This window comes from Bubalus kerabau, chromosome 11 (assembly GCF_029407905.1).
Source record: "Bubalus kerabau isolate K-KA32 ecotype Philippines breed swamp buffalo chromosome 11, PCC_UOA_SB_1v2, whole genome shotgun sequence".
NCBI lineage: Eukaryota > Metazoa > Chordata > Mammalia > Artiodactyla > Bovidae > Bubalus > Bubalus kerabau.
The window spans coordinates 49311843-49327619 of record NC_073634.1 but is presented as its reverse complement, the minus strand read 5'-3'; the positions used below and the strand labels follow the sequence as shown (position 1 = coordinate 49327619).

The following is a 15777-nucleotide window of genomic DNA, read 5'->3' as shown; positions in this document are numbered from 1 at the left end:
AAAAATATATAAGGCAATACTCTAATGATTAGGACATGGAACTCTGCTCAATGTTATGCGACAGCCTGGATGAGAGGGGAGTTTGGGGGAGAATGGATACATGTATATGTATGGCTGAGTCCCTTTGCTGTCCACCTGAAACTATCACAACGTTGTTAATCAGCTACACCCCAATACAAAATAAAAAGTTTAAAAAGAAATAAGGCGGTCCCTTCCAATGTCTTTTATCTGATTTTGAGAACTCCGGAAGATACATAACAAATTTAAAAAGTAGTCATGGTGCGGCGGCGGAGTCGCCATCGGCTGCAGCGGGAGACTTTGGCGCGATGTCTCACACCGTCTTGCTGGTACAGCCTACCAAGAGGCCAGAAGGCAGAACTTACGCTGACTATGAATCTGTGAATGAGTGTATGGAAGGTGTTTGTAAAATGTATGAAGAACATCTGAAGAGAATGAATCCCAACAGCCCCTCTATCACATATATCAGTCAGTTGTTTGATTTTATTGATGACCTGGCAGACCTCAGCTGCCTTGTTTACCGAGCTGATACCCAGACATACCAGCCTTATAACAAAGATTGGATTAAAGAGAAGATCTATGTGCTCCTTTGTCGACAGGCCCAACAGGCTGGGAAATAGTTGAGTTTGCAAGCATTAGGGGAACGGGGGTGGGCTTGAAACACAGGTGTGTGCAGTGTGCTGTAGTGGAAGTTTTATATTATAGTTATCCTGTTTCCATTTTGGTATACCCTAGCCAGAATTGAATGTATTAGATAAATCTGAAAACCCCTTTGCCCCCCCCCCTTTTTTTTACTTAAACATTTTTATGATGATTTAGATGGAAGTTGGCTTTTGTCAGTTAACATTGGTTCCAGTCTCTCAAACTGTTCATACCTGCTTTATAACATCCACTGTACTAATCCTCCTTCAAGTTGGGGTGGGGAGTGGAGGCACAGTTTAGTTACGTCCTCAAGATAAAGTCTTGGTGAAAAACAAATAAATGTTCTTTAGTTAAAATAAAATAAAATAAAAAGTACATGAGGGGCTGCGGAATAAGATACAAGGGGATAAGGGTGGGAGCAGGACATTTCTTTCAATACTTTTTATATTGTTTGATTTTTGAATCATGTGAATATATTAACTACTCAAATAAAATAGTCTTAGTTTTTAAAGCCTTCTATCAAAACAAAAAAGGGAGAAATGGCATATGACTTAGTTGGGGAAAAACAATGTGCCGGTCCTCAGTGGCTCGCTCCCAACACCCTCTCCTCCTTCTTCACAGTTCTCCAAGCCAGGGCAGAAGACGTGGATGGAACTAGACCCTGCAACCCAGCAAAGCCTCTCTCCCAGCTCAGTCTGCTTCCTAACTGCCGTGCAAAGGATGGGACGGCTGTCAGGAGCAGGCATCCAAGTGGTACCCATCCACAACACGGAATAGGACTCCTGGGAGGCAGGTGGCTGCCTTGGGGGAGAAAGCAGATGTGCCCTCTGGGAGCCCCAGTGGTGGTATTGTTCCATTTCCTTGGTTCAACTCCACCCACTACTCTCAGGCCCCACAGAGAGGACATGCCAGCAAGAAAACCAACAAACTGTGAAGGCGTCTCACTCATCTGTGTGTAGGTGCTCAGTCTCTTCAGTTGTGTCTGACTCTTTGCAACCCCATGGACTATAGCCCACCAGGCTCCTCTGTCCATGGGATTCTCCAGGCGAGAACACTGGAGTAGGTTGCCATGGCTTCTTCCAGGGGTCTTCCAGACCCAGGGATTGAACCCGAGTCTCCTGTGTCCCCTGCATTGCAGGCAGATTTTTTTAGTGCTTGAACTATTAGGGAAGCCCTGCAAATCATCTATGTGAGAGTAAATTGGTATAGCCATTTTGGAGAGAAAACTGATATGTTTAATTTATTTTTTTTAATATTTATTTTCATATTTGTCTGTGCCAGGTCTTAGTTGCAGCATGCAGAATCTTCAAACTTTACTGTGGCATGCAGGATCTTTAGTTGTGGCACATAGACTCTAGTTTCCTGACCAGGGGTCAAACCCGGATCTCCTACGTTAGGAGCATGGAGTCTCAGCCACTGGACCACCAGGGAAGTCCTGACAGTGCCTAATTTATTTTTAACATGACTTACTGTTCCACTACTGGATGTCTTCCCTAAAGAAGCAAGTTTAAGGACTTTTACTTTAGAATTGTTTAGGAAAAAGTAAACTGGAAACAAGCTAAACATCCTTTGTTAGGAAAAACCTTAAATAAAACACAGCAAATTAAAAAGAAAATGAGAGCACTGAAAGGAGAGAGATCCAGGTGAATCATTGTGTGCAAAAGTCAAACTGCAGAACTCGAAGCATAGAATGAGATCATTCATATAAAAGAAGAATAAACACTGCCCATCCAAAATGTATAATCTGGACTTCCCTGGTGGCCCAGTGGCTAAGACTCTGTGCTCCCAATGCAGGGGACCCAGGTTTGATTCCTGGTCAGGGAGCTAGATTCTACATGCCGCAACTAAAGATCCTGCATGTGGAAACTAAAAAAAAAAAAAAAAAAAAAAAAAAGATCCTGCATGCCACAGTGAAGATCAGAGGTCCAAAATCTTGGGTGCCACTACTAAGACCCAGCACAGCCAAGCAAATAAATAAATAAATTTTTTTGGAAAAAGAAGTAAAATGCATAACCATGCAATTCTAAGAGTATGGAAGGCAAAGAGCCCTAGAGAGTACAGACCAGGCTGAAAATAGTGGGATGGGGCTGGGAGAGGGTCGTCAAGAGGAACTTCAACTTTATTCATAATGTTTGAATTTTTTACAAGAGGAATATATTCATGAATTATACATATATATATGTACTTACATTTTAATATTTTTTATTAAGATATTGTATTTTAATTGTTTCAATTCCTGGACCTGAGACAAAGACTAAAATAGAGCCTCCAAGGGCTGTTCTATTCCTGGTTTGTGGACAAGTTATTTCCCAAAACCAGCTCTCCTCCTCTGCACTGAGGAGCCTTATCCTGGAAAAAAGTGGCCTATTTCCTGTGTGTCTCATTCCATGCCTTCTTTTTTTGTTTGCTGTTCTTAATTTTTTTTTGGAGTATAGTTGCATTACAATGTTGTGACAGTTTCTACTGTACAGCAATAGCCCCTTCCTTTTGGACTTTCTTCCCATTCAAGTCACCCAGATCACTGAGTAGAGCTCCCTGTGCTATACAGTATATTCTCATCAGTTATCTATCTTATACATAGTATCAGTAGGGTATAAACGAGAATCCCAATCTCCCAATCCCCCTTGATGTCCATACCTTTGTTCTCTACATATGTGTCCCTGTTTCTGCTTTGCAAATAAGATCATCTATACCATTTTTCTAGATTCTACATGTATGTGTAAAAGATAGAAGCATCCCAGTATTCACAGCTGCATTATTTACAATAGCAAGGACAGGGAAGTAACCCAAGTGTCTATCAACAGATGAATGGCTAAAGACATGGTACATATATACAATGGAATGTTGCTCAACCATAAAAGGAACAAAATTGGAGACCTGGATGGACCCAGATAGAGCGTGTCATACACAGTGAAGTAAGTCATAAAGAGAAAAACAAATGAAAATAGTCTGTTGGAAAGGAAAGGGAAAGGTTCAGAGGGTTTGAGTGAGGAGAGCTGACACCCTCCCACCCACCATGAACTCAACCGGAAATACAACGGGAAGTAAGAAGTCTCTCCAATGAACTGGGAATTCAATTTGTCTGCCCCTCCAGCAGGTTGCACTCTCCACCACCACAGCTCCAACTATCTTTCAAGGAGATCCTATCCAGGTACTTGAAGAGTAGGGGGCCAGCGCTTGGGGATTTTGATTTGATCTACTGGATTCTGTGTCAAGCTAACATAGGGTTAGGGCGTGGCTCATCCCATAAGCTTGGCTTGCAGTAAGCAGGTGCGGGAAGGTAGATGATACAATGGTGGATGGGAGCATGTCTGGTCTGAAAGACAGGTTGGGGGTGGTGACTGTGCCAGCATCCCGGTCAGAGGGACAAGGATAAGACTGTGCCTTCGGGTAGACCTCCTCCCTACCCATTCCCTACTCCCTGGTACAACCTTGCTGAAGTACTCAGAACCATCTGGTTGAACTGGACACCGGGGTGAGGATGATCTAGAGAACTGGTGAGATGCCCGCCCAGGGGTGTGGGACCACAGTCAGAGCCTCCTCCCAATTCCTATCACATCCCACCCACATCCTGGCTCCTAAATGGGCAGTGTGGAAGCAAGCCAAGTAACTTCCATGGGAAGTCCAAAAGTACTGCTTTTCTTATTTGCAAAAGCATGACTGTTTGCTTACACCAGTAATCATGAAAATTCACATCCCTCTCTGAGAGCAGGTCATAAAACCATGAAATGCAGGATGTGGACAAGGAAAAGTAAGACTGGGAGGTGCAAGGAAGGTGCCACGGGCCTGGGACTCAGGACATCACTGCCTCTGAGAACAATTTCCCTTCTGGCAACTGGGGCAGCGAGAGACAGAGGGGCCCAGGTGGGCTGAGGCAGGAAAGGCCCTTTGGAAACTAAGGTGTGAGTTATGGTTGTTATTTGAGTCTGTTAAACTCAAACTTTGTCTTGCGTTTCCCCACAAGCTGTTTGAAAGGGCCAGTGCTTCTCTTTCTCTCCAGCCCCTCACCTCCAGCCCCTGTGCCCCCATCCCACCAGCCCTCGGAGACAAAAGGTATGAAAACTTTCATCTGCCAGGGATCATACAGAAGTAACATGGGAAGTGAAGGTCACTCCAGCATCCTTCCCACCATTCATGGGACTGTTGCCCTGGTGCTGTGTTGCCTGGACTGGTTGAACGATGCCGAGAGTGACAGCAGCTCGTGTCAGTGTGTCAGGTGAGGGCAGTGACAACACTTATCAAGTTCCGCCGCACAGTGATGAGAAGGCTGAAGTGGGGGCCTGCGGCCACTTTGACCTCTGGCTTCTTTTCTTTCTCTGTAATAATGGGGGTGGAGGGGAGGCTGGGTCATCGGCTCTAGCATCTACACCAGTGATAGGAAAATAGCAAAGCTTTCTTAGGATAGAGAATAAAGGGTGGATACAATCTTTCTTAGGATAGAAAATAAAGGGTGGGTGCAATGAGAGGTGCCATTTTATGGGAGGTGGCTTGAGCAGAGATGTAAGAGGATGCCAATCTTGCAAAGATTTGAGGGGACAGCATACCAAGGGGAGAGAACTAAGGGGAGCTGTAAATCAGTTTGGCATGAATGAGGTGTAGAGGAGGAAAAAACTTTCCTCTACCATTCTAGGATCTTTTGAGCTGGTCTAGTAATGAAATTGACAAAAGACATCAAAAAGAGAAAGAAAAAGTCAAATTTAACTGCACACATCCAAGAACCTCAAAGGTATATAGCTCAAAGAAATGACCAAAGCGGGCAACTGTTATACCTGTAAGACAAAGAAAATTTGACAAAACAGAGGGAATTTTGCTTGGGACAGCAGACTATTGAAGTAACGAAGCTTATTTGTTTATACAACTTTCTTGGCCTTGAATTCCTTATCTCATATTCCCTATGTCTGACATCCTTCTGGTGTAGGTAGGGTAACTTTCTGTGATAGATGTATTTCTGGCATTCATGGGGACAGAGGAGGGTCAGAGCCTTCTTCTTACACTGTTTCCAAAGTAACTTTATTTCAAAAGAATCAGTACATTTAAGTGACATACTTGGAGGTGGCCTGCTTTGAATCCCATCAAAGTAAGGTCATATGACTGAAGCAGAAAGGGCAAAGGAGCGAGAGCTGGAGGATGTCCCCCGTGGCTCAGTAGTAAAGAATCTGCCTGCCAATGCAGGAGACACTGATTCGATTCCTGGTCCAGGAAGATCCTGCATGCCTCAGAGCCATCAAGCCCCTACTGCTCTACTGAGCCTGTGCTCCAGAGCCCGGGAACTGCAGCTACTGAGCCCACATGCCACAACCACTGAAGCCCACGTGCCCTAGAGCCCATGATCCACAACAAGCCCGCACACCACAACTAGAGAGTAGCCCCAGATGGCCACAACTAGAGAAAAGCCCTCGAGGCAATGATGACCCAGCACCATCAAAAATACATAAATAAATAAAATTCTAAAAATAAAAAGAGAGAGAGAGAGCTGGAGAGGAGGACAGGAAGGCAGGCCAGGGCCAGGTCTCTGTGTAAGGAGTTAGGACTTAGTGTATTACACAAAGCATCCTACACCCGGAAGGGATGACGTCATAGAGGCTTTATCACTCTTGCTGTCATGTGAAGAATGGACCCTGGGGACAGAGGAGAGGATGTTAAGAGTGGAAGCAGAAAGACAAGTTGGAAGGCTGTGGCAATGAACTACAGAGGAGATAATGTTACCCTGGACTAGGGTAAAAGCAGAGAAGGTGGGAAGGGATGTGTTCTGGCGTAGTGACTACAGAACTGGCGGATGGAGTAAATGTGGGAGGTGAGGGAAAGAGTGTAATCAAGGGGAACTCACAGATCTGAAAGCTGGTTAAGTGGGCAAATGGGGGTATCTAATGGAAATGGGGGAGATTTGGGAAGGAACAAAGGGTGGTCCAGAAGTCTTGTTTTGTCCAAGTTTCATTTGAGGAGTGAAAACTTCATTTCATATGAGACTTCTATGAGAATATAAAATGGGAATACTCCTTGAGATTCAGCTTCAGAAATAACTGGCATGTAAAGGTATGAAATTCCGGGGGTCTCGTGAGAATAGCTACTAAGAGTACGTAGCTATAAAAGAGAGAGTGGCCAAAGACCGAGCCAGAGGCACTACGTGGAGAGGTGGAAAGGGAGAAATGGAGCCTTCAAAGAGGGGTATTAACTACAATCCAGACAGGAGGCAAGATTCTATCTATTTACATTGCGTGAGGGAAAGATGAAAATGGTTAAGGTAAAAACTGCATAAGGATGCCATTTGAAAGATGTCCATGGGGCTTAGATATGAAATCAACTCACAGCTCAAAAGCTTGATTTGAAGGCTTCCCATTGAGGAGGAGGAAAGACTGAGGGAAGAGAAAAATCAGGAAAAGGAAGAGAATGACAGGAGAAAAATGATTAAAGGAGGGGTCCACCAAATCCAAGGATGCTGACAGGTTGAGTACATGAGGACCTGGCCACTGGATTCAGTGAGAAAGAGGTGGTGTGTGGCCATAACAAAAATGAGGATAAGACTTCTCTGGTGGCTCAGTGGTCAAGAAAACCCCTCCCAATGCAGGGGACTCAGGTTCGATCCCTGCTCCTGGAAGATACCTCATGCCAAGGAGCAGCTAAGCCCATGCACCACAACTACTGAGCCTGTGCTCTAGAGCTCAAGTACCACAACTGCTGAAGCCTGTGTGTCCTAGAGTCTGTGCTCTGCAGCAAGAGAAGCCACAGCAATGAGAACCTGCACACAGCAGTGAAGAGTAGCCCCCGCTCACAACTAGAGAAAACCTGCACGCAGCCAGAAGACCCAGTGCAACCATAGATAAATAAGTAAATAATTTTTTCTTTTATTTTAGAAAAAAGCAAGGACAAAGCTGAGGACATGGCAACCCACTCCTGTATTCTTGCCTGGAAAATTCCATGACAGAGGAACCTGGCAGTCTACAGTCCGTGGGGTCGCAAAGAGTTGGCCATGACTGAGTGACTGAGCACATCCAATAGAAGGCGAGCAAGTGAAGCCAGTGAGTAGGCAAGGCTCCTCTCAGTAGTTCTGCTGTGAAATAAAAGTGGGAGTGAGAAGGCCAGACAAATGCCAAGGTAGCTGGAGGGGGCTGTGGGGTCAAAAGAGGATTTTTATGTTTAAGGTAAGAGCTGTTATAACACACAGGGAGGTTTATATGAGTCAGTCAGTAGAGGGGAGAGAGAAAGGAGAATCACAGGAGCCAAAACCTTCAGTAGCTCACAGGGGAGGTGATGCTTGGCACAGGTGTGCAGGGATATACATGGGTACAGCAGCAGGTAGATCAGTCATTCCTAGGATAGAAATACGGAACAGCTCTTTCCTGCCTCCTGAATGAGACAGCTCAGAGTGCTCAGTGATGCCAGCTGTCAAGGTCCTTGTGGTCATTAGTCCTGCACAGTCTGGGTTCTCCTCTCCTGGTTCCCTAAGCAGGACTATTTCACTGCCTCACTCTTACTCTCAGATCCAGCAGACTGAGCTGCCCCGACTATGTATGTATGTTATAGTGGAGTCTCCTCTGCCAAGCCCCAAACACTACTGTGCTTTACGGTCAGCTCTTTTGGGCTTCCCTGATGGCTCAGATAGTAAAGAATCTGACCACAATGCAGGAGGCCCAGGTTCGATCCCTGGGTCAGGAAGATCCCCTGGAGGAGGAAATGGCTACCTACTCTAGTATTCTTGCCTGAAAAATCCCATGGACAGAGGAGCCTGGCGGACTATGTTCCACAGGATCGAAAGAGTCAGACACGACTGAGTGACTAACGCTTTCACACTTTCACCTCCTTTAAGGTCGTACCAGGTTCTAGAAGGCCCTGAAAGTCATCTCCCCTTTATTCATTATTACATGACGACTGTCAACAGTGACTTTCACAGGCAGTAAATGCATGAGAATGCTGAAATGTTATGCGTATGAGTATTAAAGTTCCCATTAATCAATACAATGAGGACAGAATCTCAGTCATCAACGAACACTTGGCGAAAAATTCAGGTAGTAAAGAAAGTTGCAACTGATAAAGCAATGGGAGATATTAACTACAATCCAGACAACAGGCAAGATTCTATCTATACACAAGAGGTGGGGAAAAGATGAAAAGCGGTTAAGATAAAAATTGCCTACAAGACGTCCATGGGGCTTAGTTGTGAAATCAACTCACAGCTAAAAAGTCTGATCTGAAGGCTTGCCACTGACTCAGCAGCCTGACTCCAACACTAAGGGTTGACTGAGTGTGTTACATTGTGGTTTGCGTCAAGAATTATCCAAAAAGAGGTCACTAATGGGCTCAGATTTTCAAGCCAATGGTCCAAATCAAATTCCTAAATCTTTCACCCAGGAACCTCAGGGTCAGAATCTTTGACCTACACACCGTCTAAGACAGTTAATCTATGATCTGTGCCCCTCTGTTAAGTGGTTTAACAACACTGGGAAAGTACTTAAAGGAAAAGAAAAAAAGTGTAGAACTGATGATATAAACAAGATCCATTGTTTTGTCACCTTGGTATTAAGTTTAGAAATAAGTTTTTAAGATTTTCCTGGTAAACTGTCTTTGTTATTTAATGTGCCTGAAACCATTAAAAAATTGAAACATTAAAGAATTTGAAATATTAACTTTGCCATTCCAATTTGAAATGTGTAATTGATATTAGGTTACTGATTTTAATTTGAAGGATAGAAAATTTGATTATGTTTGTAAAAAGTGTTTAAATTTTTAGAGCCTGATTACTACTTTCTTTTTTCTTTTTCTTTTTTTGGAGTTATAGAAATTGCTTAGGTGTTTAGAAATACTTTACTCACTAGATTTCTAAATCTGCCCCTGGCAGGTTTTTGAAGTGTTTGAAAGAATCACTTACTAAATTTGTAGGTATAATAAATTTATAGCTTAAAATATTTAAGGAAAACACAATTTACTATGCTAAAATAAAAGCTAAATATTTAGTGAGATTTAATATTTTAAGCAGTGAAATAACTATCTATTAATTTAAAAAATGAGAGTGATTTTCTCATTGCTCTATCAAAAATTAGCTTTAAAATAGAATAGCAAGGTTTGTAATTTGAATTTATTAAGAAAAATCTTGGTTTTTAAATTTATAATGGGTATGCTGCTGCTGCTGCTAAGTTGCTTCAGTTGTGTCCGACTCTGTGCAACCCCACAGATGGCAGCCCACCAGGTTCCCCCATCCCTGGGATTCTCCAGGCAAGAACACTGGAGTGGGTTGCCATTTCCTTCTCCAATGCATTAAAGTGAAAAAAGAAAGTGAAGTCACTCAGTCGTGTCCGACTTGTAGCAACCCTGTGGACTGCAGCCCACCAGGCTCCTCCATCCATGGGATTTTCCAGGCAAGAGTACTGGAGTGGGTTGCCATTGCCTTCTCCGATAATGGGTATAGTTCACAACAAATTTAGGCTCAAATAAGTTTTTTCTAAACACAAAAATAGCTCCTTTTTTTTTTTTTATTATTTATTTGGCTGCACTGGGTCTTAGTTGTGGCATGTGGGATCTAATTCTATGACTAGGGATCCAACCCAGGTCCCCTGCATTCAGAGTCTTAGCCACTGGACCACCAGGGAAGTTCCCACACAAGCAACACTCAAACCTTAAGAAAAAAAAAAAGAGTTAACTAACATCACAGGAAGTCACCCCACAAAGAGAAGCTGGTCCCCAGTGGTCTTCAGGATGCTGTGCTTCTTCTTTCTTCCCAACTTGTTAAAAGTCCTTGAATGCTTCATTCTCACTGGCCCCTTTGAATCTCAAACGATGGACAACTCTGCTGCCTAGTCTCAGGGCTGAGTCCTAGTAGGGAAAACATCCACCCAGCACACGCGCGCGCACACACACACACACACACACACAATTTTGGCCACAAAAAGCAATTTTCAAGTAATTCAGATTCTTGGCTTATTTCCACAAACCCCATGAAAAGTGTCCATAGCCCAAGCATCACTTCTTCTTTTTTTTCCTTCAAGATTGTTTTTGATGTGGGCTGTTCTTACAGTCTTTATTGAATTTATTACAATATTGCTTCTGTTTTATGGTTTTGTATGTTGACTGTAGATCTTGTGGGATCTTAGCTCATCCACCAGGGATTGAACCCACACCCTCTGCATTTGGAAGGCCAAGTCTCAACCACTGGACTGCCAAGAAGTCCCTGAGTACCATTTCTTAGAATGTCCCTATCTCTTCCATCCATTTCCTTCACAGCTGCCTCCACCCTTTCTCTTCCAAGCTCTCTGTTAAAATCTCTACCGCATATCCTGACCCCTTCTCTTTACTGACTGACATCACTAAAGTCTAAACAATTGGACTTACTAAGGCAGAACTGCCCATTTAAGACAGGCATAAGAGTAAAACATTATGTTGAGAAAATTTATCCAATGGGGAAAAGACAAAAAACTATTTGCATCTTTTCAGCATCTAACTCTGAGAAGGCGATGGCACCCCACTCCAGTACTCTTGCCTGGAAAATCCCATGGACGGAGGAGCCTGGTAGGCTGCAGTCCATAGGGTCTCGAAGAGTTAGACATGACTGAGCGACTTCACTTTCACTTTTCACTTTCATGCATTGGAGAAGGAAATGGCAACCCACTCCAGTGTTCTTGCCTGGAGAATCCCAGGGACGGGGGAGCCTGATGGGCTCCCATCTATGGGGTTGCACAGAGTCGGACACGACTGAAGCAACTTAGCAGCAGTAGCAGCAGCATCTAACTAGCATGCCTAAAAGGCACCAGATGTTCTAAATATTTTTATTTTCTAGAAGAATACAGATAGTAAATCTTTTATGCTTGAGAGTCATAACATCTCCATCACAATTGCTCAACACCATTGCTTTGGCATAAAACCTGTAACAAATGGACAGGCTGAGTCCCAATACATTTTTATTACAAAAACAAACAAAAGGCCAGATTAAACTCATGGGTCAGCTTGCTGAACACCTTCTCCAGAGGAAAGTGCGTGAGCGCTAAGTTGCTGCATTTGTGTCTGACTCTCTGTGACTATAGATTGTAGCCCACCAGACTCCTCCCTTCATGGAATTTTCCAGGCAAGAACACTGGAGTGGATTGCCATTCCCTTCACTACGGGATCTTCCCTACCCAGGGATTAAACCTGGGTCTCCTGCTTCTCCTGCCTTGTAAGTAGATTCTTAACAACTAAGTCGCCAGGAAAATCTCTAGAGGAAAAGTGTTTTTGTTTAACTTACTGTTTACTATTGATCAAGGCCCAGATGGTGTTGAGTTAGATCTTGATCTGCAGAAGATGGATGAGTGGTGAATCATTTTTTTCCCATAGGATAGCAAATTAATCCTGCCCAGAGAAAATAGTGAACTATATTATTACCCTAGTTTGTATCTAGCTTTGCTATATACATATTGATACTTGTATACATAATTTACATGTATATATATATGTAATATAATACATATTATATACATTCATTACATATATACACACATAATATATGTGATATATAGTATAGTGTGTATGTTTTAGGTAATGTATATTTTACATGTATAATATCCACTCTAAAAAGGTGAAAGATTAGACAAATCTGATGTTTTGTTACATCAGCAAGGTTATATCTATGCTCTGCTCAACCTGGCAGATTGGTTTTGTGTTCTCAGAGGAGGGAGAAGTTAGGGCCAGAGAGCTACTTGTTGAGAGTTTTTGTGTTTCATGCTGCTTAGGAGAAGCCAAAGGCCAGCACAAGTATTGAAGGCCCCTCCCAACTCAACTTACAGACTGTAGAGCAACTTTGGGAAATCCTCCCCTACACCGGAGCTCAAGGAAGCCATGTGCAAATGAGAGGAAGCAAAAACATGTGTGGACCTGTTCTGAAGCTCCTGGGTTGCACCATGACTTTGGGAAATTCCTGAAACAGTGGAAGAGATTAGGCGAAAAGGGAGAGGTCACACATCAGCAAGTCCAAGCAGAATCCCACATAACATAGATTCTCTGGCTGATGAAGTCTAAGGACATTTGAATCACACCATAGTTCATTCTTTTTTTTTTTTTCCTTTTTGGCTTAAAACTCAACATTCAAAAAACAAAGATCATAGTATCTAGTCCCATCACTTCAAGGCAAATAGACAGGGAAACAATGGAAACAGTGACAGACTTTATTTTCTTGGGCTCCAAAATCACTGCAGATGGTAACTGCAGCAATGAAATTAAAAGACACTTGCTCCTCAGAAGAAAAGCTATGACAAACCTAGACAGCATATGAAAAAGCAGAGACATTACTTTACCAACAAAGATCCATACAGTCAAAGCTATGGTTTTTTCCAGTAGTCATATACAGATGTGAGAATTGGACCATAAAGAAGGCAGAGCACCAAAGAAGTGATGCTTTTGAACTGTGGTGTTGGAGAAGACTCTTGAGACTGCAAGGAGATCCAGCCAGTCTTGGAAGGACTGATGCTGAAGCTGAAGCTGCAATACTTTGGCCACCTGATGCAAAGAACTGACTCATTGGAAAAGACACTGATGTTGGGAAAGATTGAAGGCAGGAGAAGAAGGGAGCAACAGAGAAAGATGATTGGATGGCATCACTGACTCAATGAACATGAGTTTGAGCAAGCTCCAGGAGATGGTGAAGGTCAGGGAAGCCTGGTGTGCTGCAGTCCATGGTGTTGCAAAGAGTAAGAAATGACTGAACAACTAACCAACAACAACAACTTTTTGGTCACACTGAGCCACATGTGGGATCTTAGTTACCCAACCAGGGAGGGAACCCAGGCCCCCTACACTGGAATTGCGGAGTCTTAACCACCAGGGAGGTCCCCAGTAGTTCTATTTTTAAAGGATGCAGATTTTTGTCCAGTGCTTTTTGTGCATCTATTGAGATGATTGTATGATTTGTGTCTTTTATCTATTACTATGGTGTTTCACATTGACTGATTAATGTGGAAACATCCTGGCATGGCAGAAGTAAATCCCACCTGATCATAGTGTATGATCCTTTTAATGTACTGTTGAATTTGGCTTGCTAAATTTTTTTGAGAATTTTTGCATCTATATTCTTCAGGAATATTGGCCTGTAGTTTTCTTAGTAGCCTGTTGTGATAGCAGGGTAGTGCTGGCCTCATGAAATGAGTTTGAAACTGTTCCCTCCTCTTCTAAATATTTTTTGGAAGGATTTTGGGAAGAATTGGCATTAATTCTTCTTTAAACATTTGGTAGAATTCACTAGCCATCTGGTCCTAGAATTTTCTTTGTTGAAAAGTTTTTGATTACTGATTCAAGTCCTTATTCATTATTGATCTGTTCAGATTTTCTATATCTTCATAATTTAGACTGGTAGGTTATACCTTGCTAGGAATTTATCCATTTCTCTATTTTTTTTTTTTTTGGCTGTTTAAAAAAATTTTTTTTGTATTTTATATTTCTTTTCTTTTATTTCTTTCTCTTTTTTTTTTTTTTGTACTTTACAATATTGTATTGGTTTTATCCATTTCTCTAGGTTGTCCAGTTTGTTGGCTTATAATTGTTCACAGTCATTTATTTTGCTCCTTCATATTTCTGTGATTTGAAATCACAGTTGAAAACTCTCTTTAATTATAATTTTGTTTATTGAATCCTCTTTTTTTTTTCCTTTAGTACATCTAGCTAAAGGGTTGTCAATTATGTTTATCTTTTTAAAAAATCAACTCAGTTTTGTCACTCTCCGCTATTGTTTTCCTAATTTCTATGTCACTTATTACTACTGTGAAATTTGTTATCTCTTTTGTTCTGCTAAATTTAGGTTTAGTTCATTCTTTTCCTAGCTTTGTGAGATGTAAGGTTAGGCTACTTATTTGCAATATTTCCTTTCTTTTAATGTAGCATTTATCACTATATACTTCCCTCTTAGCACTGCTTTTGCTTCATTCTGTAAGTTTTAGTATATTGTGTTTCTTTTTTTGTTTGTTTCAATATTTTTTTATTTTCCTTTCTATTTTATCCTTGACTCATTGGTTGCTCCTCAGGGTATCACTTAATTTCCACAGATTTGTGAATTTTCCTTTTTCCTCCATTGTTGATTCCTAGTTTCACAGCACTGTGTTCATAAAAGTTACTAGGTATGATATCAGTCTTCTAAAATCAGCTAAGATATGATCCCCTGGAGTAGGAAATGGCAACCCACTCCAGTATTCTTGCCTGGAAAATTCCATGGACAGAGGAGCCTGGTGGGCTAGGGTCCATGGGGTTGCAAAAGTTGGACACAACTGAGCATACACAATGTGTGATACATTTTGTAACCTAACATATGATCCATGCTGACAATGTTCCATACGTGCTTGAAGAAAAACATCTATTCTGCTGCTGTTGGATAGAATGTTCTATATATGTCCATTAGGTTCTTTTACTCTAAAGCACAATTCATGTTCAATATGTCTTTACTGCTTTTCTGTGTAGATGAGCTATCCATTGTTGAAAGTCCCCTACTATTATTGTACCGTTGTCTATTATTCCCTTCATGTATGCTAGTATTTGCCTATAGATTTAGGTGCTCCAATGTCAAGTGCATACATGTTTACAACTATGATATCCTCTTGATGAATTAACACCTTTATTATTAAACAATTACCTTGTGTCTTGTTACAGCTCTTCACTTAATGACTATTTTATGTGACGTAAGTGTAGTTTGTCACCAGGTGGGGTGAAAATGAAGTGAGTCCTTCACGTAGTGCCCCAAAAGGGAAGCTGGTGGCTGATCCTGCTTTCGCCTTCCCAGAAACGGGGACTCTCTCAAGCTGGGGAATTCCCTCTTGGTGCTGTGCAACACTGGCTCGAGGGATAGGATGATGTAGGCAAAATGGAACTATTCTTCCTTCCCGTTTTGTGCGGTTATTCTCAGATTTTCTCGTCCTCTCTTTTTCTCTTCCACCTTCTTGCTGATATTTTGTAAGTGGATTCCAGAGCTCTCTTGAAGCTGTTTTCATTCATAGATAGCTGTCTAATTGTTGATCCTTGTTGGGGGACAGAGAATGGGGTCTCCTATCACCATCTTGTGACATCACTTCAGTGATCCTGTTTTAGATGACGAAATTGAGGCCCAGGAGGATAAAGAACATAAAGTTCACATATTCATTCAGTAATGTTTAGTGAGTACCAACCATGTGCCAGACC

General features: G+C 42.1%; 1 protein-coding gene across 1 annotated transcript; it reads left to right on the top strand.

The window, feature by feature from the left end:
* The first annotated feature begins 281 nt into the window (after positions 1 to 281).
* Positions 282 to 692, top strand: LOC129622426 (enhancer of rudimentary homolog). The gene has a single exon (XM_055539102.1). It carries the CDS (start codon positions 327 to 329, stop codon positions 636 to 638), a length of 312 nt encoding a protein of 103 aa, XP_055395077.1. The 5' UTR covers positions 282 to 326; the 3' UTR covers positions 639 to 692.
* The last annotated feature ends 15085 nt before the right edge of the window (positions 693 to 15777 follow it).